This window comes from Lontra canadensis, unplaced genomic scaffold, assembly GCF_010015895.1.
Source record: "Lontra canadensis isolate GAN:19392208 unplaced genomic scaffold, GSC_riverotter_1.0 scaffold69, whole genome shotgun sequence".
NCBI lineage: Eukaryota > Metazoa > Chordata > Mammalia > Carnivora > Mustelidae > Lontra > Lontra canadensis.
In genome coordinates, this window is record NW_022631063.1 from 5908840 (window position 1) to 5936296 (window position 27457).

The 27457-nt window shown below is 41.2% G+C and overlaps 1 protein-coding gene across 4 annotated transcripts in view; it reads right to left on the bottom strand.

The window, feature by feature from the left end:
- Positions 1-27457, bottom strand: part of STK39 (serine/threonine kinase 39) — a 297147-nt gene that overhangs the window by 20456 nt on the left and 249234 nt on the right. Inside the window, exon 17 of one of the 4 annotated variants that reach the window (XM_032880372.1) lies at positions 24362-24492. The exons of the other annotated variants lie outside the window; for them this stretch is intronic. Coding sequence (XP_032736263.1) covers positions 24377-24492 — 116 coding nt within the window. The 3' untranslated portion in view covers positions 24362-24376. Of the gene's footprint in view, positions 1-24361; positions 24493-27457 lie in introns of those variants that run through there. 4 annotated transcript variants of the gene reach the window in all.

A 27457-nucleotide genomic window follows, 5' to 3' on the forward strand; every position in this document is an offset into this window, starting at 1 on the left:
TTGGAAACCTTAAGACTAAATCCATGGACAAACATGGTACAACAACCTTAGAAGGCATTTCTTTTAGCAAATTTAAGAAACAGTGCAAATGAAAGAGAAGCACAAAATAAAAGAATATAAAATATGATACCAAATATCTGAAATGTAGAGGGGAGAGGATTAAAGAATGAGTTCAAAAAAATTAAGTGACCATCAGCTTAATGTAGACTGCTATATGCAGAAGATGCTATATATAAACTGAACGGTAACCACAAATCAAAAAAAGTTACAGATATGCAAAAAATAAAGAGAAAGGAACCTAAATATATCACTAAAGAAAACCAAACCATGAAAGAGAAAAAAAGAAAAAAGAATCAGAGAAAAACTAAAAAGCAACCACAAAACAAGCAACAAAATGGCAATAAAAACATATCTATCAATAATTACTTTGAATATAAATGCTTTAAATGTTCCAATCGAATGACACAGGGTGACAGAGTGGATAAATAAATAAGACCCATTGACACTGCTGCCTACAAGAGACTCATTTCAGACCTAACGACGTCTGCATATTGAAAGCGAGGGAATAGAGAAATATTTATTACGCAAATGGATGTCAAAGAAAACCAGAGTCGCAATTCCTATATTGGACAAAATAAACTTTAAAACAAAGTCTATAAGAAGAGACAAAGGAAGACACTAAATAATAATAATAATAATAAGGGAGATAATCCAACAAGAATATATAACTAAATGAATTCAGAGAGGTTGCCAGATACAAAAATCAATGTACAGGAATTTGTTGCATTTCTATACAAAAATAATGAAGCAGCAAAAAGAGAAATTAAGAAAATTCCATTTACAGGTAACATGTAAGATGCCTAGGAATAAACCTAACCAAAGTGAAAGATCTATACTCCAAAAACTATAAAACACTGAAAGATATTGAAGATGACCAAAAGAAATGGAAAGACATTCCATGCTAACAGACTGGAAGTACAAATATTGTTAAAATGTCTATACTATCCAAAGCAATGTACAGATTTAATGAAATCCATATCAAAATACCAACATTACTTTTCATAGAACTAGGACAAAAAATTCTAAAATTTATATGGAACCAGAAAAGACCCTGAATTGCAAACCAATTTTGAAAAAGAAAAACAAAGCTGGAGATATCACAATTCCAAACTTCAAATTGTTTTTACAAAACTGTAGTAATCAAAATGGTACGGTACTGTCACAAAAAACGGGCATCTAGATTTCTGAAACAGAAAAGAAAACTAGAAACGAACCCACAATTATATTGTCAATTAGTCTTCAACAAAGCAGGAAAGAATATCCAACAGGGAAAAAGACAGTTTCTTCAACAAACGGTGCTGGGAAAACTGGTCAGCTATATGCTGGACCACTTTCTGATCCCGTACATGAAAATAAACTCAATGGATTAAAGATCTAAATGTGAGATCTGAAACCATAATAATCCTAGAAGACAACACAGGCAGTAATGTCTCTGACATCAGCTGTAACATTTTTTTTTTTTTAAGATTTTATTTATCTACTTGTCAGAGAGATAGAACACAAGGAGGCAGAGCAGCAGGGAGAGGGAGAAGCAGGCTCTCTGCTGAGCTGAGAGCCCGATGCAGGGCTTGATCCCAGGATCCTGGGGTCATGACCTGAGCTGAAGGCAGATGCTTAACCCACTGAGCCACCCAGGCACCCCAGCTGTAACATTTTTCTACATACGTCTCCTGAGGCAAGGAAAATTAAAGCAAAAATAAACTACTGGGACTATGTCAAAATAGAAAATGTTTTGCAAAGTGAAGGTAATAATCAACAAAACTAAAAGGTAACCTATTGAATGGGAAAAGATATTTACAAATGACATATCCAATAGAGGGTTAGTATTCGAAATATGTAAAGAACTTACACTACTCAACACCCAAAATACCCCCAAATAATCCAACTGAAAAGTGGGCAAAAGACATTTTGAATAGACAAACGAATGGACGTTTCTCCAAAGAAGACATCGAGGTGTTCAGCAGACACGTGAAAATGTGCTCGACATTGCTCATCATCAGGGAAAAGAAAATCAAAACCAAGGTGAGATATCACCTCACACCTGTCAGAATCGCTAAAATCAAAAACACAAGAAACAACAGGTGTCGGCAAGGATGTGGAGAAAGGGGAATGCAAACTGATGCAGCTAGTGTGGAAAACTGTATGGAGGTTCCTCAAAAAGTTAAATATAGAACAACCCAACAATCCTAATCACCCTACTGGGTGTTTTCTCAAAGAATGAAAAAACACTAATTCAAAGGAATACATGCTCCCTGAAGTTTATAGCAGCATTATCTACAGTGTCCATTGCTTGATGAGCGGGTACAGAGGCACCTGGCTGACTCAGTTAAGTACCTGACTCTTGGTTTCAGCTCAGGTCCTGATCTCAGGGTTGTGGGACTGAGCCCCATATTGGGCTCAGTGTGGAGTCTGCTGGAGATTATCTCCCTCTTTTTTCCCTCTGCTCCTCCCCCTACTTGCTCATGTGCGCGTGATCTCTCTCTCTGAAATAAGTAAAATCTTTATTTAACAAAAGAAGAAGATGTGCAATGGATAAAAGAAGATATATGCAATGGAATATTACTCAGCCATAAAAACAGTGAAATATTGCCATTTGCCATGATATGGATGGAGCTAGAGAAGATCCTGCTAAGAGAAATTAGAAAGACAAATACCTTATGATTTCACTCATATGTGGAATTTAAGAAGCAAAACAAAGGGAGAGAAAGAGAGAGAAACAGAGAGAGAGAAAGAGAAACCAAGAAACAAGGCTCTGAATATAGGGACCTGCTGGTTACCGGAGGGGAGGTGGGTGTGGGGAGGGTGATGTATGGAAGTGTTGATGATGGCAATGGGGATTAAGGGGTGCACTCGCTGTGATGCCGCCCCAGGTGATGTATGGAAGTGCTGACTCACTATATTATACACCTGAAACTAATACTATATATTAACTGTACTAGAATTAAAATAATAAAACACTGGCCATTCTGACATGTTTTTAAAAAGTACAAATGATAAATAAAATATTAGAGGAAAAGGGGGAAGGGGTGTATTATTTGCCTTTTCTCCGCACTAGATTTGTAGATGGTGGGAAAAAGCAATAATCAGAGGAAACTTTAGGACTGTTAAAGGTACCCTAAGTAATCAGGCTTTGAGACAAAAATATGAAAAAGACTTGAGTATTAACACTATTTATTTTGGAAAAAGATAATAGGAACTAAAAAAAAAAAAATACCCTTTGCCATTCTTAAGTTTTGGCTAAACTCCAGTTTTTTTTAGTATTATCTTGGCATAATGGGAAAGCCTGAAGCAGTCTGGAAGAGTTAAACTGGCAGGTATCGAATCTGGCCTTTAAAATATAATCATAAAATTACTATGTTGGTCCTGAATTTCCCTTATTTTGTTTAAGGTGGAGTTTTATGAACTGGACCAGAGTGAAGTAATGGAAGTGACCAATGATCATTATGTTATTATTGCTCTTTCTGAAAGCAATGAAATGGTATAATCAATGAAATTGTAGCTTCATTTAGCTGGTGGAGAGGACACACCAGTATGTTTATGGCTTAATTCCTCTTTAGAATGAGGACGAAGAAAGTAAAAAACTAAAAATGCTGTATGAAGAATGACTAAACTTTAAAGTCACACTTGCCAAGCATATCCAGAACTCGCCTGAGATGAAGCTAAGAATGTATTTGCTTTGGAAAAACAGAGGATGACTGCATTGGGAGACAGCTGTTAAAATGTGCTTGGGTTCTTCAAAAAATAGGTGGCTTCACCTGGGGTGTTTAATTTTGAAACCCTCTAAATTGTAGGTAAAAGTTTGTGTGCACATTTCTCGGGATAGGGGGTTTAGCTTTTACTAGATACTCACTGGGGTTGTGCCCTGGATAACCTTAAATTCCTGTCCTAAATCCTTACTAACATCTTCCCATACTAACGTAAGCAACCTAGACATGGGACCTTTTGTTTATTTTTAGAACAGCCTCACAGAAGTACAACAGACATATAATAAATGGTACCTATTCAAAGTGTATAATTTGGTTAAGTTCTGATACAAATATACAGCAATGAAACCACCACAAATAAGATAACGAACATATCCAAAATATGCCAAGATTTCACCAAATCCTTTGTAATTCCCTCCACCTTCCCTTCTCTGCCGCTCCTTCTAGTCTACCCAGGAAACCACTGATCTCTTTGCTGTCACTGTAATTTGCATTTCTAAAATTGTATACACATGGAGCCATGTAGTGTATACTTGTCTTTTCAAGCTTCTTTTCCATACACTGTTGTTATGCTGAAATTCATCCATGTTTTACCATGTATCAATAAATCATTCCTTTTCAAGCAGTATTCCATTGTATGGATATACCACACTTTGTTCACATGTTCGTGTCTTGATGGACATGTGGGTTGTTTCCAGGTTTTGCCATTACACGCTGTAATGAGTACCGCGTGTTATACGTAAATAATGAATCATTGAACACTACACTGAAAACTAATTATGTATTACACAGTGGCTAACTGAACAGAATAAAAAAAAATAAAGCTGTTATCTGCGTTCATGTATAAGTCTGTATAGACACACATTGTCCTTTCATCTGGGTACAAACCTGGGAGTAGAGAGTGGCTGGCTCATACAGACGTATGTGTGACTTTGTAAGAAATTACTGAAATGTTTTCTAGGGCAATCGTACCATTTTTACATTCCTTCCAGCAGCGTGAGGGAGTTCCAATTTCTTACACACTTGCCAACACCTGATGGTAACTGTAACTTGCATTTCCCTGATAGAGCATCTTTCCATGTGCTTGTTTCATATAGTCTTTTTGTTGTTGTTGTTGTTGTTTTCTTTTTATTCTTGTTTTATTATTGTGTAGTCTTTTTAAGGTCACTTTCTAACAATTAAGAGTTTCTATAAATGCAGGTGTAGTTTTTCTTGGTTAAGGAGAAGGCTTTTAAATATCATCCTCAATGGGAAAAAGCTCGCAGCCTTCCCGTTGAGATCAGGAACACGACAAGGATGCCCACTCTTACCACTCTTGTTCAACATAGTATTAGAAGTCCTAGCAACAGCAATCAGACAACAAAGAGAAATAAAAGGTATCCAAATTGGCAATGAAGAAGTCAAACTCTCTCTCTTCGCAGATGACATGATTCTTTATATGGAAAACCCAAAAGACTCCACCCCCAAGCTACTAGAACTCATACAGCAATTCAGTAACGTGGCAGGATACAAAGTCAATGTACAGAAATCAGTGACTTTCTTATACACTAACAGTGAAAATATAGAAAGGGAAATTAGAGAATTGATTCCATTTACTATAGCACCAAGGACCATAAGATACCTGGGAATAAACCTAACTGAAGAGGTAAAGGATCTGTACTCGAGGAACTACAGAACACTCATGAAAGAAATTGAAGAAGACACAAAAAGACGGAAGACCATTCCATGCTCTTGGATCAGAAGAATAAACATTGTTAAAATGTCTATGCTGCCTAGAGCAATCTATACTTTTAATGCTATTCTGATCAAAATTCCACTGGTATTTTTCAAAGAGCTGGAGCAAATAATCCTAAAATTTGTATGGAATCAGAAGAGACCCCGAATTGCTAAGGAAATGTTGAAAAACAAAAATAAAACTGGCGGCATCATGTTATCTGATTTCAAGCTTTACTACAAAGCTGTGATCACCAAGACAGCATGGTACTGGCATAAAAACAGACACATAGACCAGTGGAACAGAGTAGAAAGCCCAGATATGGACCCTCAACCCTATGGTCAAATAATCTTTGACAAAGCAGGAAAAAATATACAGTGGAAAAAAGACAGTCTCTTCAATAAATGGTGCTGGGAAAATTGGACAGCTATATGTAGAAGAATGAGACTCGACCATTTTCTTATACCGTACACAAAGATAAACTTGAAATGGATAAAAGACCTCAATGTGAGACAGGAATCCATCAGAATCCTCGAGGAGAACATAGGCAGTAACCTCTTTGATATCAGCCACAGCAACTTCTTTCAAGCTATGTCTCCAAAGGCAAAGGAAACAGAAGCAAAAATGAACTTTTGGGACTTCATCAAGATCAAAAGCTTCTGCACAGCAAAGGAAACACTCAACAAAACAAAGAGGCAACCCACGGAATGGGAGAAGATAAATTTGCAAATGACAGTACAGACAAAAGGTTGATATCCAGGATCTATAAAAAGCTTCTCAAACTCAACACACACAAAACAGATAGTCATATCAAAAAATGGGCAGAAGATATGAACAGACACTTCTCCAATGAAGACATACAAATGGCTATCAGACACATGAAAAAATGTTCATCATCACTAGCCATTAGGGAGATTCAAATTAAAACCACATTGAGATACCACCTTACACCAGTTAGAATGGCCAAAATTAGCAAGACAGGAAACAACGTGTTTTGGAGAGGATGTGGAGAAAGGGGAACCCTCTTACACTGTTGGTGGGAATGCAAGTTGGTGCAGCCACTTTGGAGAACAGTGTGGAGATTCCTCAGGAAATTAAAAATAGAGCTTCCCTATGACCCTGCAATTGCACTACTGGGTATTTACCCCAAAGATACAGATGTAGTGAAAAGAAGGGCCATCTGTACCCCAATGTTCATAGCAGCAATGGCCATGGTTGCCAAACTGTGGAAAGAACCAAAATGCCCTTCAATGGATAAATGGATAAGGAAGATGTGGTCCATATACACTATGGAATTATGCCTCCATCAGAAAGGATGAATACCCAACTTTTGTAGCAACATGGACGGGACTGGAAGAGATTATGCTGAGTGAAATAACTCAGGCAGAGAGAGTCAATTATCATATGGTTTCACTTATTTGTGGAGCATAACAAATAACATGGAGGACATGGGGAGATGGAGAGGAGAAGGGAGTTGAGGGAAATTGGAAGGGGAGGTGAACCATGAGAGACTATGGACTCTGAAAAACAACCTGAGGGTTTTGAAGGGGCGGGGAGTGGGAGGTAGGGGGAGCCAGGTGGTGGGTATTAAGGAGGGCACATTTTGCATGGAGCACTGGGTGTGTTGCAAAAACAATGAATACTATTATGCTGAAAAGAAATTTTTTTTAAAAAAAGGAGAAGGCTTTTTCTGAAAAGAATCATAAGCCTTTGTTAAGCAACTATAGGTGTTTCTTCATCCAAGAGATAAGCTTTTCAGATCTTCTAGCTTATCTAGTAAATGATAAAAATACAAATATAGAGGTCTTGGATCTCAAACAGCATCAGTCTACATCTTGGAAAATCTCCAAGAGCTCCCTTATAGAGTTCAGAAACCTCAACCTTACTATGGATTTTCTAATGTGTAGATCAAGTAGAATTAAAGAAGAGAAGGAAATGGTCATATCATGGAAGGCAGAAGAGAAGACACAGGAAATCCACCCAGCTTTGATTTATTGCTAGAGGTAAAAAGAAAAACCTGTCCAGGTCTTCCCTGTTTATAGCAATAGATCTTATTTAATTATACTAGATGTCTAGATTCCAAGAGAAGAGTCTTGCACCCAGAGTAGATTCTGGAAATATTAACAAGACTATATGTATATAGGGCATGAAAGTAAGACATACTCTGGGATGTTAATGACAACCCCCCCAAACACTGCTGAAAGATGACTTATATGTAGCAAATACGACAGAGTAAGATGAGAGGCCAGCTGCTCTCCACTGTACTCTATGTATAAGACTACAAAATTTATGCCTCTTTAGTGCCTATAGTCACTTGATTGAAAACAAAAACACTTACAGAAATAAGCTTTAAGCTATATTTATGACCTTGTCAAATCATATGAATTCTAGGAAAGTTCTAATCAGTCACAGAAAATACACCAAAGGGAAATGAAACATTTAATTCATAGGATCAACTTTTCTTGTCACTCTTGCTTTACCTTGATTTGTTTTCTAGCAAGGTTTTTCAATAATCACACACTAATAGGACATACACAGCTTGGGATTTAACTTACCAGCTTCTGGAATGGGAAAAGCTTTGGAAAAGTTAAAATTAATGAGATAGTAAACACGCCAGTAAGAGGAATGCTATTTAAATTATGGGCCAATGCAGTCAACTGAGGCAGAGCCATCTGGTGTAAGCGCACAGCTTGGAGAAACCTGAAGGACTCCTAGTCCAGTCTGTGGCGGCTACCTTCTAAACACAAATGTTTCTCACCCATCTATGTGGCCATCTTACACAGAGGAGGAGAGCTGGGCTTCTTTTTATATTATGTGGCACTGCCCAGAGGGGGACACCTATTTTATCTTCATTTTTTGAGTTATTTTTTTCTTTGTGGTATATTCCAAGGCATTTGAAGGGTTTTAGTAGCCAGTAAAAGGTACAGACCAAGGCAGAGCAAGTCACTGATTTTTTTATTTTTTAACGATTTATTTCTTTGAGAGGGAGAGAATGAGAACACAAGCGGAGAGGAGGGGGAGAGGGAGAAGCAGACTCCCCGCTGAGCAGGGAGCCTGTCACAGGGCTCAATCCTAGGCCCAGAATCATGCCCTGAGCCAAAGGCAGATGCTTAACCAACTGAGCCACCCAGGTGCCCGAATTCACTTCTTTTATAACAAGGAATCAAACTGATGCAAAGGTTGCCTGGGAATTCATTCTTGATTAGGATATAGCCTAAAGAATAAAGGACCTGAAATCTAATGCTATTTCTAATACACAACATAAACTTTGCAAAATCAACTTCTGTGTGCCTTAGACCACTGAAACTCCAAGTATCCAGCGGCCCAGATATTTATAGGTCCACATGAAGTATGGAATGCGTGCCAGATGGAAATCAGTCATTGCTCCCTTCATTGAGAAAGGCTTGCTACCTCCTCTCCCCCCACCCCCAAAAGTTAGTTGAACTTCACGACGCTATCGTGGCACAAGCTAGTACACGGATCACACTGAAGAGGCCTCCTCTGTGCTGTTCCCCAAATAATACTCACCTGCCCCCATCCTTCCCCCACCATCCTTGATAGATTGGCTTGGGTCAAGTCTGAGAAAACTGGCTGTGCTCTAGAGTATCTCCAACAACAACAATACTTAAACGGAACTTTTTGCAGGAACTTCACAATCAACAGTAGAATAAAAGATGGAGAGCGAACAGGAATGCGCGAAAAGCTGAGGAAATAAAATACTTCATAAAGAAGCTTCTTGTCATAGTGTCATATTCAATTTAACATTTGTTCTGTATTTTTAATTTTTAACAAATCATTGTTAATTGTTGCATGAAAATAAGCTGGCATGAGCTTGGCAGACTCTGCTTTGTACCTGCAGCTTTGATCTTATCTAGTAAATGTGAGATATTAATTGCAGTGAACACAGATCTCACTCTTACACACGATTAAATCTGAAAGACCTTCTCCATAATCTTCTCCCTTACCCCCTGACCGATTCCCCTTTCCCTGTTGAAGGTAATCTCACCTCTCTTTGAATGACAGCGTGCAGAGCTTGCTGATAACATAAAGGGAGTGGCCAGGGACAGCTAACTGCTCTGATTACGGTGGGAGTAGGAGTTACAGAATGTGCTGACGCCCCTGCTAGAAATCTGAGGTAGCAGCTACTTCTGCTAAGGACGGGTGGGCAGTCTGCACAACAGAGAAAGCACAGTTGGGCAGAGTCATTGCAAAATCAGAAGTTAGGGACCATAAAATATACACAGAAATTCAAGGCTGACATACAGCAGAGAGAGGGTACTTTGAACATTCCTATGGTACTGGTTCTGAGATTTGTTATATGGGATCCAGGCTACAGTGATTTTCCTTTTTTAGTAATCTTTTAAAAATTTTGTATTAAACTCTTTTGACACTAAAATGAGCTTTAAAAAAGTACATGTTTAATAAGTTAGGTCCTGTTCTTCTTCTTCTTCTTTTAAGATTTTATTTATTTGACAGAAAGAGGTCACAAATAGGCAGAGAGGCAGGCTTTCTCTGCTGAGCAGAGAGCCTGATGTGGGGCTCGATTCCAGGACCCTGGGATCATGACCTGAGCTGAAGGCAGAGGCTTCAACCCACGGAGCCACCCAGGTGTCCCTCCCTGCTCTTTTTTTTTGCATAAAGCCAAGAAACCCATGCACAATATTTGTCCAAGTTTACCACCCGTCCTGGGGCTGTCGTTCTGTCACTGACTCTCAAGGAGACAGAGGAGACACGAGTTGCCTGACAAAGCATCAGAACCTCTGTCAAGCAGCAGCAGTTCCTATTCAAAGGCTGTTCCCAGAAGAAAATGACTTGACAGCCACAAAAGCAGGATGTATGTTTACATATCACCCCTGTGAGTGATCCTTTTCGTCTTGCACTCAAAACTGTCCCGGTTTACATGATAAATTGGTATGGTCATCCTACTTACAAGGGATCTAGACTGAGGCTCCTTGAAAGTAGAAACCACCTGTCCCCTCCAGAGTCCCAGCCGGTCCCCGACACTGAACCTGGCACCCAATAGGTACTAAATGAATTAACAAAGGAAAGATCTACAATCCTAACAGGATTAGGATGTAGTTTCTCAGAAGCCCATAAAGATAGGAAGAACCAGAGTTGTTTAGAGTGGCATAAGGCTGGGCTTTTCAGACCTCCAGCTTCTACCCCATACCATAGAAGGAACCTCCTCTATCTTGTTAAATGCTTGAAAACCTCCTCCTCCTCTCCAGCTGGCCAAGGTAACACAAAGACAGAACAAGGTCTATTTAGCTCACTGTTGTACATGTAATAACCAGCACAGGGTCTGGCTCACAGAAAGTGCACATAAATAATTATGGGTTGAATGAATGAAAATAACTAGCAGCACATTTTGTCAAGGATATTGTCAAGGATTATGTTAACTCTTCCAGGAATCTGCAATGAAATTTGAGCCTTGATCTCTCATTATGGATAGAAGGATAGATTTCATGGTAAACCAATTTTAGGCAATTAGGAAGTAGTAGAGATGGAATTATTCTCCTTTATGGTGGAAGGAAGGGGTGTAGCCTCTCTTTGTCCCTAAAATTCAATGAAACCTACAAGGAATTCAGACATTCAAGTGTATTGTCTGATTATAGTACACTGAACTTAAGACATACTCATCCCACCCTTCTGCACTAAGTCTCCCAGATGGGAGCTGGAAGCTGGGTACATAGTGCTCACACTTATAAGATTATCCCTTTGACCCTGACAACATGCCCTGGTCTTTTCTCCCTCTGTTACCATTGGGATTTAGACTATGTACTCCTACTTTCCTCTGCCTGCATTCATCCCAAATTGAAAAGTCAAAGCCTTCTGGATTCTAACTTCGACTGTTTCCAACACTCCAGAGTCTCAAAGGGGGTTGGGAAGTAGTACTTACTCAAAGGTCCTTCATGTATAGATTTTATCATGAGAAAGTCACTCATGAGGAGACCACAGAGAACATGGGCTCTCCATGTTGTGGCCCAGTGGCCAGGGATACGGTGGGGGGAGGGGGACAGGGTGCTGAGAGGTTGTATACAAGAAAAGTTGTGGCCTATTAAGACCGATAACTTTAAAGCGGATGTGTGTTCTAATCGTGCACAACGCTCAGGAATTAAATTCTTACTCAAATGTGTACCATCCCGCTGGTATTCCCACTAGATGCTGGGGACACACAAACATAAGCGATATGCACCTTGTCTTGCCTAGTGCGTGGGCAGTTCTTAACCCAAGGATTATAGCAAGGTCCCAAAAGTGTTGTTGGTGGGGTAGGAATAAGGGGTAAGTATGGCGAAGGCCAACTGCCTAGAGCATAGTTCTGGGTAGGACTCCGGGAAGAGTGATACTTCATCTCCATCTAGAAATAAGCGCAGGGGTTTGCCGGCTGCATGGGAACATTCCAGGTGGAGGAAGAGTGCGTGAGAGATGGGAGCAGCGCCGCGGAGGGCCCAGCGTGCTGAAGCGAGCCTGAAACAGAGGGACCACGGGAGACCAGGGGACAAAACTGGCAGAGGCTGACGGTCTGGGCCTTGTCCACCAAGGAGGACGGGGGTCATCTTGCAAGAAAAGAGTTTCCAGGATGACAGCAGTTGGCGATGTGGACGCTACACACAGAAAAATATTATCACTGTTGTTGAACGTTTGGACGAAGAAATCTAAAATGCTGGTTTGGCTTTGGCAAAGTGAAAAGCTTTTAAGGGTCATAAGACATGGTGACTAGAATGGAACCTATCATTAAATAGGACCACTTGTGTACACATTTTAAAATGAAAAGTTTTATACACGTATGGTCAGTCTTTACACTTACTGCCCATGTAAGATGATGTTCTCACGCAGGCTGTGAAGAAAATTAATGCAGTACCTTGCCTGGATTCAGATAAATTAAAGGAGGAATTATAACACCCGACCTGTGGGGCGCCTGGGCAGCTCAGTGGGTTAAGCCTCTGCCTTCGGCTCAGGTCATGATCTCAGGGTCCTGGGATTGAGCCCCACATCGGGCTCTCTGCTCAGCGGGGAGCCTGCTTCCCTCCCTCTCTCTGCCTGTCTCTCTGCCTACTTGTGATCTCTCTCTCTGTCAAATAAATAAATAAAATCTTTAAAACAAAATAAACAAACAGCCGACCTGAGCATTCTCATGCGGGCAGGATCAGGCACTCTACGCTGCCTGCCGTGTAGGGGGTGTGGGCTCAATGCAACTAACCTTACAGAGAGGAGCTCTTTTCTCCAGACGATTCGTTAATGCAGCAATCACTGTATCTTACTATATTAGTTATCCTAATTGAACAGATAAGAAGCCCTCTATCAGCAAATTCATTTTTCTCTCCTGACATTGTTCTCTTACCACCAGGGTAATGGAGAAGGAAGAGCCATTACTGAAAAGAAGATAAAAACGACACTGGGAAAAAAACCAACTTCAGTGCAAGAAATCTCGAATTGATTTTTTTTGTTTGGACATTTGTTTTTACCAAAGCGGTATGAATAAAGTTAGTGGTGGAAAAGCAGCTTATCATGTGTCTTGAGGTTGGGAGAGACATGCCAGGGCTTCTGATGTCCTTCTTCAGGCACGACGGTCTGTACCTCATTTAAGACCCGGGGAGGTTGTTTACCTTACATTTGAGAACATCTACAGAAGCAGTTCCCACCTCCTTGTGACCGGTTTCCACAGGATACACTGTTACCTGCTAGTACACCTTAATGAAACCACCAGCCTCTCTGAACTCTTGGTGGATATGTGACATTATTTTAGGAGGAAAAGCAGTAACCTAAATAGTAAAACGCAAACTCAAAGACCCCCTGTGTGCATTACTATTAATAATAAATACTAACTTATATGCTTTAGGGTATCCAGATTGTCATTCAGCGCCCACTACAAGTCATAAGAAGGTATGTTCAAGAGATGAATATCCTAGAAATTTAATAGCTTTCAAACACCTTACCTTTCAATTCTTAGCAGCCTAAGATTCACTGTTGTAATGGACCTGCACTTCTCTATTATTCTTAAATGAAATGCAGTATCTCGGGATGGAAGGAAACACCGAGTATCCCAAATACTTAGGTCATAGTGTCCACAGTGACAGCTTTTCCAAGTCTTCATCTCCCTACACTTTCTCTAGATTGGAATTCACCACACATGTGTGCTTGGCCAGCACCATCTCCTTGCACAATAAACTGAGTTATTAGAAATTCCAATCTTTTTTGGGATGGGGAAAGCAGAGAAGATCTTAAATGTATACTTCAAGAACATTGCCCTTAATGCCAGACACGGTCCAGATAATTATCAGAAAGTCGTGTTGTTGTTATTGCCGTCATCAGAAAGTATTAGAAGGATGGCAGGGGGGAGAAGACGACAGACAGCTGGGAGGATGTGCTGGGTCTCTAAGGACTGGCGGGGGACCAAATCATTCTTATGCCTAAAAATAGCTATCAAGGCAACTCAATTTTTGCTTTGGTCCTTGCAATGATACCGGAATTTCTGAATGAGAAGATTACCAAACTTTCAGGAATGGCCTGTACTTATGAAGGGGTCAGATATCACAAGTTCCTCACAAGTACAAGAGACACAATAAAACTATTTGAATTTCAGACTTTCATCCCCTCCCTAATAAACTGAGAAGGTATCAATTTGCTGTCTTTCAGCCTTAGGTACCCAAGCACAACAAACGGAATTTAGACTTTTTACGACAGGTAGCAGATTTAAAAAAAAAAGGGGGGGGGGACAGAGGTCACATTGATTTGAGGAATAAAGAGCAGAAGGAGACAAACACAACACTCTGGCAAGGGAAGAGACAAGAAAGCAACACCGTGAGGTCATTAGGAGGCACAGGTAGTTTGCTATCCATGTAAACAAAGTGGCTGATTATCTTAGGGAAGGGAGGCTTTCTTGGGAGGATGCGGAGAAGGGGCTCATGGAGTGCACAGTAATGAGATCGAGGACTAAGAGGAGTCACAGGCAATCAAAATACAGAAGAGGAGCCGGGAAACAGACGCTGACTTGGGGATGATCATCAATAATGCACTGAGGAATAAAAATCAGAAGAATGTTTGACAGCAGTGAAAAGGGCAAATAGACTGTGGGCTGTATGTGTAGCCTCAGAGAGAACAAGGCAGGATTGCTTATTCTGATGCTATTTAAGGCAGCAAGATCTCATCAACTCTGAGAAGATCTGGCTTTTCCTACCCTATGGAAGAAATCAGGTGAAAAGCCGTGAGTTGCAACTGAAGTCGATTCCTGATTCAAAAGACGGGGTACAAGCAAGGACAGTGCAGTTCCTGCCTCAACTCCAGCCCTACTACAGAACAAACGGCCTCCCTCCCCCTTCACCCCTCCCCCATCCCTTCCTCCTTCTTCCCCTTCCCCAGGCTTCTCATAATCCTATACTTTAAGGGTGTTAAGAGGAGGATGAGGAGACTTAGATTAGCAAGGATGGAAGCGTTGTGATAGCATCACTCCTCTTCACAGAAATGTCTATGGTAGCAGAGCTGCCTACAGAAGGTTGTAGAGCAGTTATGAGACATATGAAGATTTGCTAATCCCGAGACAAAGGATAAATGACGTTTCCCTTTTATTGACGTACTGTGTTCATGGCTGTCCAATCATTTAATAAAACAGACCATTAAGGAGATGATCCCTGGAATTCTAATCAGATCCTAGGGCAGCATGGTAATTGGCAACCCTCATTGGGGGAGGTCCTGATGTTTTCACAAAGACCAGTTTGCACAAAGTCACCCAGGGAACACTGAAACTGTCAAATAATCCCCAAATAATATCTTTCTGTGTTTCTTTTGGTAAGATTTTAATTTCATTGACTGTTAATGACCACCAGTCAAACAAGCCCTTGGGTTGACAGTTCCTCATTTTGACTTTGAGAAATTCTGCAAACGAGAATGGTGATATTGTCACTTTGGGATAAATAAAACTATTGTTAATAATTAATGATAACAGGGCTCTTAGGTGGCTCAGCTAAGTGTCCAACTCTTGATTTCAGCTCAGGTCATGATCTCAGGGTAGTGGGATCAAGCCCCATGTCGGGCTCCACGGTCAGTAGGGAGTCTGCTTAAGACTCTCCCTCTGCTCCTACCCTCCCCCGCCAAATTGTGCTAGCTCTCTCTCTCTAATAAATCTTTAAAAAATTAGCGATAACTTATTTAGTGAGAATTTTCATGTTCTCTATGTGTCTATATATATCATGATCTATACTTAAAATCCTTATAGCTACCCTCTGAGGTTGAAACTATCATCTGCCCCATTTAACAGAGGAAACTGAGACACAGAGAGAAGAAAAACCTTGCTCGAGGTCACACAGCTCCGGGAGGGGCTGACACAGTATCTGAAGGTAGGCAGTGTGGCTCACCAGAGCTTGTATCACCTCAGCGCACGCTGCCTCCCAGATATCTACCATCTCAAAACAGACTTATTGTCCTAAGGCAGGTACTTAAAATAAAAAACAGGACTCAAGAGGCACCTGAGCACAAGCCCCTCTACAACAAAGAGCAGCACCAGTGTGGCTCCCATCTTGTCTAAAAGTTCATTTTGTTCCTGCAAGGCAGCCACGGGCCCCATATGAAGATCTCCTTGGGCACCCGAATAGTGAACCAAGAGAGGAAGCGGAACACTATCCAAACGCCCTCCATGTTCTCCAGCAGGACCATTTTAGAAGGAACGAGGGCTGATACTTCCCAACATACAATACCATCCTCTTTCTGATCTTTGTGCCTTTCCACTAAGATTTTTCAAACACCTCAACTCCTCAAAACCTTGACCGCGAGTCCCAGTGAAGCTGTGGAAAGGTAAACCTGCTTTGAGGATTATCTTGTGGTTGATGCTTCTACATCTTATTTCCCACTTTAAGAAAACAACAACAACAACAACAACAACAACAACAACAACAACACTTTCTTCCTGGATGAAGGCTTCACCTTGTTTGAGAAAAAAACCGCATTGCTGGGTTAGAACACAGTGACAGAGCTGATTTCATGACAGTAAACAACTTTAGAAATTCACACAAGAAATTCTTGAGACAGAATGATCATATTTAAAACCACCTAAAAAACGATGGTATTCGGGTACACTCGGTTGACTGCTTCTAGCAGGCGAAGGTGTGAGAAGACGGGTAGCTTAACTGCTTGCAGATGCTTTATGCTTTGTGTGAAGGGCAGCTATAATGCTAAATAGGGAACAAGTGACCACCTATGGCTTTAACCAAGAGCAGTGCTGGAGACACTCACCATCCTCTGCCCAGAGTACTCAACCCCCACAGGCCAAGGGGAGCAACATTCCCAGCTGTTCCCTTTTTCCCTAATAGAGGCATCCGTTTGCTGGTCAGGCTGAGACCGGGCTGGGGAGGGCTGAAGAGTGTGATCAATGTCCCATCACTTGTCAGCTGCTTCCGGGCTTTAAACCCATCATAAGGAACCACCACCAGGATCATGCTCTAAGCAATAAAGCTAGTCAGTCCCCAAAACAAGGAATAAAATATATTGTGATGAGTGTGGGACCATCCATGAGGTTTAAAAAGTAACATCATCGGGGAACTGATCCTTACAGGTGAATCATCACATAAATTGTCCTGTGGAGCTATTTTCAGGTGGAATTCCCTCTGCTTCCCAATACATTCCTATCCATTGTCCCCCTCAAAGAACCAACAGCACCAGCGAATTCATTTGATTTTTATGCAAGAACAAGAAAAAATAAAATCCAGATGCTACATATTCGACTAATGCTTGAAGAGTAGTCGTAAATTTGACACCTCAGAGGTCCTGGTGAGGACGGCCAGACAGCAGCGTGTGGTGGAGTTAATGAGACCAAGAGGATGATCTGGACTTTAAGGGTAGAACAATTATTCAAGAAATCTAGAAAGGATATTGTTTATAAACTTTCAACCCCATTTGCTTATCCGGAAACAGATATTTTTCTAGAAGAGCACAAGTGAAACCTTCACTTAGTCCAGTTAAGTGCTATTTCCATCATACATATTACAGACAGGGAATTTTTTTTTAAATTGCAGTAAATTCTGAGTTTGAAAAAGGAAACACATCCATCATCCATCAGAAGCATAGCGAAATACACAAAGTGTTAAACAACAGGAAAATCATGATTAAAGTTGTCCACCCAGATGCACAAGAGACCTTGTCTTTAAACATGGTGATGGTAGATGAAAATTTCCAGTTGCTGTTAGAGTAGGACTTGCTGTGAGATGTAATAGCAGGGCTAACTGAAAGGAAGCAATAGGTTGAAAGCTTACAGAGAAATCAGAAACATAGACATCAAATAAATGGTTGTTAGAAACTAAATTAAAAAAAAAAAAGAATCCTCATCCTGCAGGTAGTTTAATGAAATAAAAATGGAGCTAATGACGAAAAGTAAAAGATGACAATTATATTTCATCACAAATCTACCTTGTCAAAGATAACAACTGCCTGGGAGAATGGAAAAGCAGCAGAAAAGACCGCAGTGGCCTGACATTTGAGGTGCAGGATCTCATAGGACAAATGAGGCGGCTGTTCACAACTAAATGACATTTTGGCAAGATGACGCAGAAGATTTATTTCTAACTGGCTGGAGGTCAGTTAAGTGTATATATATTTCCATTTCCAAAGAGTTAATCTGCCACAGGCCCACAGTGTGCTGTTCAAACACACATCCCATTCTTAGTTTAGCAGAATGTGAAACTTGGCACTGTTCTGGACAAGATATTGGCATTAGCCTTTTAATGAGAAATGGTGAGATAAAAATGATGAATTCATTCTTGCCTGGGTAATGTAGTAAGAAACAACCACATTCCAGCTTCTGGTTTCCAAGACATAATTCTGGAAGACAGAAACCTCTGGAATGCCCATCCTGCTTAGACTATAAATCTGAATGGTACACATGCAGGCCCCCAATTTTTTCTGCTAACACCTGCCAGTGATGTGATGAAGACCAATGAAACCCAATAGCACAAGGAACCCCATACATTTTTATGCAGAATGGGAGGTGTTAAGTTAACTCGATCATGCATTCATTCAGCAAATACTTATCAGGCATCTACTAGGCACTCAGTATTATTCTATTCTTCAACTGTTCCAGGATATACCAGTTGACAAAGTAGACAAAAAAAACCCTGTGTGTTTGGAGTTTAGTCCAGTCATTAGTGAACACACTCAACAAAGTCCCTGAATGACCAGCATTTTCCAGAAATTACATTTTACCAAGCGTTACTACCCACAGTGCTCAAATAGAGTCCAAATTGGCAATGACCTATTAGGAGCTCGGATTTCAAAGGGCTGCCATGGTGAAATGGTGCAGAGTAGATTCAATTTTAAGGACAATCCAGATTACCTAGTTGGGTCAAGTAACTAACTCTTACTATAGGGGAATGCGTGGTAGTTATAAATGCTTTCAAAACTTGCTAGTCTGCAAAATGCTATTAATCCTAAACATATTATAATGGCCAACTAAGTCACTACTAAGAGAACACGAGCATTTCTTCCACACTTCCCCAGTGATAAGACTTCCCAGGATAACCACCTAAACCAGAAACACTAAGCCAAGAACAGAACATTAAGTTGTGTACCTGGTCTGAGACTGTCATTAGAGCTGGAATATTCTGCCCTGGGCATCACTCTGATGTGTGGGACAGGGGGTGGGAGGGGATGGGGGCAAGGAGGGGGTGAGTCTGCCTGGAAAAACGTAAAGGGACATGTGCTGGCGTTTTAAAATGAGTTTGTCTGATGGGAGTGGAAGAGGTCATGGAGTTGGGTCAAAATTACAACCTCAAGAGCAGTAAGGGTTGTTAGGACAATACTGCGCTCATCTTTGAGCAAGACCACCACATACTGCTACTGCTTTATTATCTGCTCCTGTGAATATGGCATGCACGTTCATGCTGCAGTTCTACAGGTGAGGGGGGGACTGAATTTGGCATTAATGAGCTTGATCAATAAAGTGTCAATAAATGACCAGGAAATCTGCAAGGAGACAGAGTATCAGCAGGACGGATGCTCACAGCGGGGGTTCTGAGAAGGGGTGCTCCTGCAGACACCCAGACCACAGTGGACTAAGGGCCTGGCTCTCTGAGGATTCTGTGTCTCCTCAGCTACCTAGGGTCAGTCCTCATGGGTGCATGTAAGGAAACTGTGCAGGACTTTACATTCTGCTTGTCTGATAGTAAACCTTTTCTAAGACTGGCCTATTAAGCGCACATTGAATTCTTCCGGTCCAAGATCATGTCTAAGGATGTTAATGATCTCCAATGAGTCATAAGGGATATGGGAGTCTGAAAAAACTATAGAGCCTTAGATCGATAGCCTCATCAAAGAGGGAACAATCAGGCTTGGGTCTGCAGAGAGGGCATGCTGTATTTGAAGGAAGAAAACAGGATGGCACCAGTTGGCACTAATGCACTCTATCAGGGTTGGGAACTCAAATGTCTTCAGGGGCCAGGGACCAAATATAAATCAGTCAGAGAGGAGGGGGCAGAATTTTTGCTTTTGAGGATTTCATGCCTGGTTGTTTTCAGATCTGGGTATCCTAAGACAAGCCAAAACTGGATTCTTAGGTCAAGTTTTTCATTTTTTTTTTAAATGTTGGCAACTAATTCCAAAATTTAAAACCATTGCCCAAGCCAAACAAAATACATTTGTAGGCAAGATCCAAGACTTGGGTCAATAGGATCCATCCCTGCACGATAGCAAAACACTGAAGGAACGGTCGGGAATTGGGAGTCAGAGCAGGGAAAAAAAAAAAAAAAAAAAAAGGATGTGGGATGAGTTATTGACTGAAACATGGTTCAGAGGCTTTGCGGTAAAAACTTAAAGCTCAACAGATTTCAATTTTGGTATGCCAACAGAGGAAAAGAATTCCACAGGCACAGAGACATTCAATTAAGACTGCCTAGGTTCATTTCCTCAAGAACTGTGATTAAATTAAGACGGGAGATCGAAAATGTGGACTAAAGTAATTTTAAAAATCAGTTTTTCACAGTTTGGGATTTATTTTTTAACATATTCAAACAAAGGGAGTCATGGCTTCAAGTCAGGGGAAAGTCTATAACACATAATTAGGGTTGGATTTTGCATACCAAATGTAGTTAAGAAAATGGAACAAAACAACACAATCAGCAATGAAGCTCCAAGAGTACATGAACTTTAAGAGAGGATTTGTCTATTAAAAATAAACCCATAGAGCATGCGACATTTTTAAGAAGTTCATAAACAAACTAGATTTTGCTCTTCTGTCAAGTAGGAGATGCTCACCAATGAAATACGAGCACAAGTAAAGGCACATTTTGGTTTTTCCTCCTCTTTTAGTCCTCACTTTTGAAACTAGGCTGCAAATTGCACATCTAAATAGCACTTTTGAAAGGATGTTAGACTACCATGACCTCACCTCAAAACAACAAATAATCTGAAGACCCTTCTCTATGTAGAAGGTAGAAAATTTAAAAAGAAGATGTAATGCTATTCAACAAGATTATTGTGGGGTCAGCAGTGGTTATTGTGGCCAATGCTCCACCATGAGTTCATGGGGATTTCAGCCCCCACACCCACTGGTCTGTTTAGGGATGGGTGGCAGGCTCATGGGGCTCAACGACAAAGGGGGGAAAGCTTGTTGGGAGCACCTAGGAGAGAAGCTTTCTTGCTCCTTAGTAAGGACCAGGAAAGGCCAAATGTGAGTTAGGGGACATGTAGCATTGTCAGTGGAAGCCTCTTAGGACAATGAAGGGATGAGCCGTGGTATAAAGTCAAAGCTATGGGGACTGGGCTAAGAGAGGGAAGACCCCAGGCCTGACCGATGCCACTGGGATATGCTGAACAACCCCGAAACCCTTCTCTCCCTCTGGATTTCCAGGTCTGTGAGCTAAAGTCCTTGTTGCAACTATTTTAACCATTTTGTTACCTTCAGCTTAAATGACTCCAGTTGAAAATGCACTTTCTCCTGGAGAATCATTCCAATTCTTTAAAACATTAAGAGTCAACTTTTACCCAGTGTGGTTTTCTGAGAGGCATTGGTTGTAGCCATACAAAAACATACAGAACTACAAAAAAAGATTCCCTCTCTCTTTTCAGTTTCTTAAAATACCACAATCTGCTAGAAATGTTATATGTTATTTGGAAATGAGTATTAGTAGGCTAAATAGAAATGAAGCCATATTTAGGACTCTGTCTAAAGGACATTCCCTTTTGGAGTCTCCCCAGAGGAAACCTTTCTGGGTTTGACCCAACCACTTTCATTTGCCAGTCGGGAATACAATCTTACACCAACCCATGAACTGCTTAAATGAATGGCAAGAGAGAACATTCCGGTACTTAAGATGTTATGAAAACGTTACAGAACTTTCCATTTGCTAGGAGGACAATGAAACCACTGTCTCAAATATTACAGGAACTTAATTTTCTCTGAAAACACTATGTATCTGCAAGAATTGCTACACTGTCTGTAACCATCTTCCTGCCTACCAAGAAACGGTAGTATTCAGACTGGGTATATAGTAAACAATACTCATATAGTTACTAGTAAAGAAATATCAACATTACTGATTTCCATATTTATGTACAATGCTGGATTCCAAATATCCAAATATCATTTCATAGAGTGGGGTTTTTTCTTTTTTTTGAGACGAAAATCACATAACACAAAAGTAACTCTTTTAAAATGAACAATTCCATGATTCAGTACATAGGAAATGTGTAACCACCCCTTCTATTTCGTTCTAAGACATACTTCTCATCACTCCAAAAGGAAACCCCATACCCTTAAACAGTCATTTCCCAACCCTGCCTCCCCCCTACCCCAGCTCCTAGCAGCCACTGATCCATTTCCTGTCTCTATGGATTTATCTATTCTGGAAATTTCATATAAATGGAATCATATAATATGTGACCTTTTGTGTCTAGCTGCTTTCACTTAGCATAATGCTTTCAAGGTTCATTTCATAGAATTTTAATAAACTTAGAAATTATATCAGAAAGAATGTTGACTTTAGAACTCCCTGGAGGGAGGTCTCCAGTATAGCTAGAGACAGTCTGTATGGGCCCAAGCAAAGAAAAGTAATATTAGAGTTAAGGCCTTCAGGTCATAAAACTCAACTATACTAATACAGAGTGAGTATGGTGGGTAAGTAGCAGCCAGTTGGGAAAAAAAGACTAACTGGGGATGCAGACCTCAGTGAGAAGTATGCTAAGTCAAGTAGTCTTTTACAAATGTTTTTTTGCAAATTTCAATTATTTCATAATAAATCATTTAACAATTTTTTAACAAAGTAGTTTTCTTTGCTATCAAGTTCAGTCTAAGAATTGGTATTTATATTATCTAAAATTTTAAGAAAACATTTGATGCCATTAGTGGAAACGTAGTATTCCTTTCCTGTCTAAGCTCTGAACTGCCATAGCACATTAGGAATCGGGCATCTGTGTAGTATAAGGATGAGGACTGCCCTTCAGAAGGATACAGAAAAACTAGAGAGGGAGCGCCTGGGTGGCTCAGTGGGTTAAGCGTCTGCCTTCGGCTCAGGTCATGATCCCAGAGTTCCGGGATCGAGCCTGCATTAGGCTCTCTGCTCAATGAAGAGCCTGTTTCTCCCTCTCCCCCTGCCTGCCATTCTGCCTACTTGCATTCTAGGTCTCTGTCAAATAAATAAATAAAACCTTAAAAAAGAAAAAAAGAAAAACTAGAGAGGGTAGCAAGAGAGAGGAGATGGGAGGAGGTTTAAAGAAACCATACCAGCACTGAAGAAAGTTTATTGTGAAGAAGAAACAGAGGTGGGCTCCGGATCGATATTTGGAGAAGGGACTAGAGATGTTCTCCATTGGGCAGAGATTAAAGTTGAATGGATTTGGCTCAGTATAAAGAGCTCCCAACCAGAAATTCAGCAAGGGCAGCTGCCTCCCACAAGCAGGAGCTCCTTGGCACTGGAAACCAAGGGACACCCTCAAGCACCACTGCTTCTTCCAAACCCCTTGGTCAGGGACCTCAGTCTGTGCAGACACACAGGGCCCCAGGCACAGAGAGGCTCTGTGCTGACATAACCCTCTGTTGGGGCCATTTTGAACTTCTCATTAATTTGAGAACAGGGACCCCACATGTTCATTTTGCCCTGAGAACTGCATTGCTAGCCCTGTCTGTAGGTAGAGAAGACATCTTATCTGATAATGTTAGTAGCGATACAGCCTCACTGGGTAACAACAGGACAGTCTGAGCAGGGAGATGTAAAACTGTGATACAAACAGATTTCAAATTCAATGCTTTAACTTAAATCATATCAATGTACGTGCATTTACCAATCTTGTGACACAGGGCAAGGCTATTAAAAAAAAAATCCTAGATTTAAAAAAACCTTTTTAGTTCTATGTTCCAGATTTAATAACAGTTTAACAATTTGCCTTAATCAGATTTCCCAAAGCATCCCATTTGTTTTTTAAAGAAACAACTCACTTTTTGAACTCCTATCTTAGCAAGGATGTAAGTGATGTAATTTTAATAAGAAGAAAACCTATGAAAACAAGTTTAAGACTCTTGTGAACACAGAGTTTACCTGGCGGGAGCAGACATGGAGCTGGGGAAGGGGAATCCTAGAGTATTATCTCTATCTCCTCGTGGCAAGCAGAGGATGCCTAGGGTGTCAACAGTGCATTTAAGAGAGGGACCTGAGAGCGTTACTGAATTCAGGAGGTCGAGTTCACAGAGATCGGCCATCCCTTTGTAGAAATATTAGGCTTATTGCAATGTTTTCTGTTTGAGTTGTTCCATCAAGACCAAGGAGCATGGCTCCACTCCCTTGGGAAAAGAAGCATGCGCTCCCCTGGGATAAGGATATAAACTCCCCCTGACTGATGGGCATTCCTGTTGCCAAGTATCAGAGAAAGAGGTAGGACTTGGGGAAGGAACTGGAGCTCAAAAGCAGAGAGAGAAAGCACTCGATCATAGGCTATGGAAGCAGAGCTCAAAACGCAGGCCTCCTGGGGACAGGGGATTCACCTTTCTCTCCTGATCCCTCTTCTTGGGCCAAGCAGTACACACGTGTGTGATGTCCTCCCCTGCAGGAGGACAGGGCAACTTCAGTCACAGGGAAACAGGCAGAAAACTAAGAGTCATGTCCAGGCTGACTGCAAGTAAACTGCTTGGTAGGGCCTACTATCCAGTTGCCTCTTGCTGAGTGTCCGTTTTCATGGTGTGGCTCCCAAACCCTGCCCTGCACTGTTTGGGCCAGAGCGGAAATACCCGCAGCTGGCTCCGAGGCAGGAGAGGTATGTTTGGGGGACCTCACGGACTCCAGGAGCCTGCAGTGCTGCAACCATTCTTGCCCTCATGGGATTTCCACCTCCACTCCCTGCCAACCGGTGCAGTCTCACTTTACCGGGGAACGCACAGGGCTGCCTTAAAGCCTCTAGCTGGTATCTCACAAAAGACGTCTTATAGCTGATGGGCGGGGGCAGATGAATGGAGCTCAAACCAGAAAGTGGAAAGGACCACCATTTTCCACCTTCTAGCACACTAACCTTTCCATGGGATCGAATGAAGACTCCTGACAGTTCTACAGGTTAAGTGAGTCCCTCTGTGGGTAACAAGACATTGAAGCTAGGGAGATGAAGTTAACTTCCCTAAGTCCCATCCAGAGCTGAGATCTGAACCTGCCTCTAATTTGAAAGCTGGGGCTCTCTGCCTACATCACATTGTCTCTGCATGTCTCCGATGGTGAGAGTCTATGAAACAAGATGGGGATGTTTGCTCCATTAAACCATAAATATCAGTAAACAATGCGGAAAGCCACAAGGCCTCCCTAGAAACAATAACCAATCAATCTGCAATCAGTTATTTAAATAATTACTGGAGATGTCAGTTAATGGAGCCTGTGTGATAATGGAGCCTAGACAGGGCTCTGTATAGTAATTTCTATGCCATTCAGTGTTTTTATTGTCTCTACTCCCCTACTCCAGAAATTTGGAAAGCTTTATTTCCTAGAAAGTACTGCATCGAGAATAAAGCCCATAAAGAGAGGGTAAAAACAGGAATGACAAGCATGATCAGACAGCTTTGCTGGTTTATAATCACTCGAGAAATCACACTGGGAGAAAACACAGTCTCAGCTCCACATCCAGTTCACAGAGACAAAGGTTAGCTAAACAAGAGCTTATTCTACTATGCCTGCATTCAGAACATAAGGCTAACTGGAATGCCTACTTTAATTTAGGTAATTAGAGTATTAGTCCCTGAAAGAAAATTTGCTAAATTCAACTGCAATTAATGGACTTGAAATGGCAAGTTTGCTTTAACCCAAAGAACATGAATATTTTATGTCTTCTGTACTCTACTATAATGATAATAGTTCTACTGTATATATAATGCTACCTTAGCCTGCACCATAATTTGTGTGAGATTAAGGCACTCTTATGAAATGGAAAACATACTTCATTCTCCATGGGAATATACATGAAGGCAAATATCTGCAATCAATGCCCAAGTTTCTTCCTTTTCTAGAACCCATGACTTCCCTTTGGTAGAATAATTGGATTCAGAATTACCTGAAGGCATCTCTGGAGTTCTCCTGATCCCCAAACAGTAACTTACAAGTCACTTTTCAATGCCCTCAAACTTAAATGGCCACAGAATGTTGAAACATCATTTCAGCTTTTATTTCCCAAGTCCTCCAGGGCTACCGTCCTTTCTTCCTGGGGTTCCCACACACCTGGGTCAAGTGGGAATCAAGTCCAGGCAGCAGAGAGATCCAAGGCCATGTAAACTGTGGCTAATAGACTCCCTGCAGAATGAATGAGGCTGGAGGAAAGCATCCTTTTGCCCTCTTTGATAGAAAAAGGGCAGGCAAGGTGCCAAGTTTTAGACTTCACCTCCCTCGTGACTCAATTCATGAGGAATCGCTAGGATTTGGTTTTAACAAGGCATTTTGGTGAAGGGCTATTTACAAGACCCTGCAGTGTCTGGCCTCTGCCTCCTGCTTGGCCTTATGTCAGGACACCCTCTCCTCACTGGCCTGATCTGGTCACACTGGTCATCTTTCACTGAGTTCGCTGTCTCCGCACAAGCTGTGCCTCCCTGCCCTGCACAGAGGGGCTGAATCAGACACGTCACTCACATTTCTTCCTCAGAGGAGCTTACTCTGCTCTTGTGTCTAAATGAGGACCCCTGTTTATGACTTTCTGTAGAGCCCAAAAGAGCACTTTTTTCTTCAGGGCACTTCTCACAATTTGTGATTTTCCTTACACCTGGGTCTTCCTCTCCTCTTAAGACTGGGAGCTTCAAGGAGACAAGAACTCTGTGTCATTGACCTGGCAGGCCTGGCACAGAGTAGAGTAGATGCTCTGCTTATTGAACAAACATAGTAGGGCAGCTTCCAGACCTGGATGACAAAAGATGACAGTAGGAGGCCCCAGTCCCCACTTTTGCATGGAAGCAGGTGCCACTCTGGCCCAATAATAGGAAGTACCCCAGGACCCTGAGAAAGCAGCACCACTGTTGCGGGCACCGGGTCGCTCACACTGGCTGGTGACGCCAGTGAGGATTCTTCAGTCTCTTGGGCAGGGAACTAGGGGACACCAGTGAGCTGTCACACGGTTACCAGCATTGAGAAAGTGATTTAATGACCCCTGGGACACAGCCCTTTGGGGACTCCCAGTAAGTAAGTTCTGCTCTTGCTGGCTAACAACTATTTAGTCTGAAGACATCTGAAATGCATGGATATTTCAGATTATGCCAAGAAGCCTGACCTCTTCTATTTAATTATTGCTAATTAACTATAGAAAGCACTGCTCAGATTTAAAGTATAAAGTTCTGTGTTTTGGACATTTTAAAAAAAATCCATCTTAAAAAAATATTGAAAACGTCTCCTACTCATTCCTTACCTCATAACAATTTTCATGAGCACTAAGTAAAAAAGCCAATTTTTTTTTTTTTTTTTTTTTTTAAGAGATCCTTGGAGCTCCAGCAAGCCTACCATGTCAGGGGCTGAGAAGCCCATTCATGTTTCCCGAATATAGTGCTGTCCAA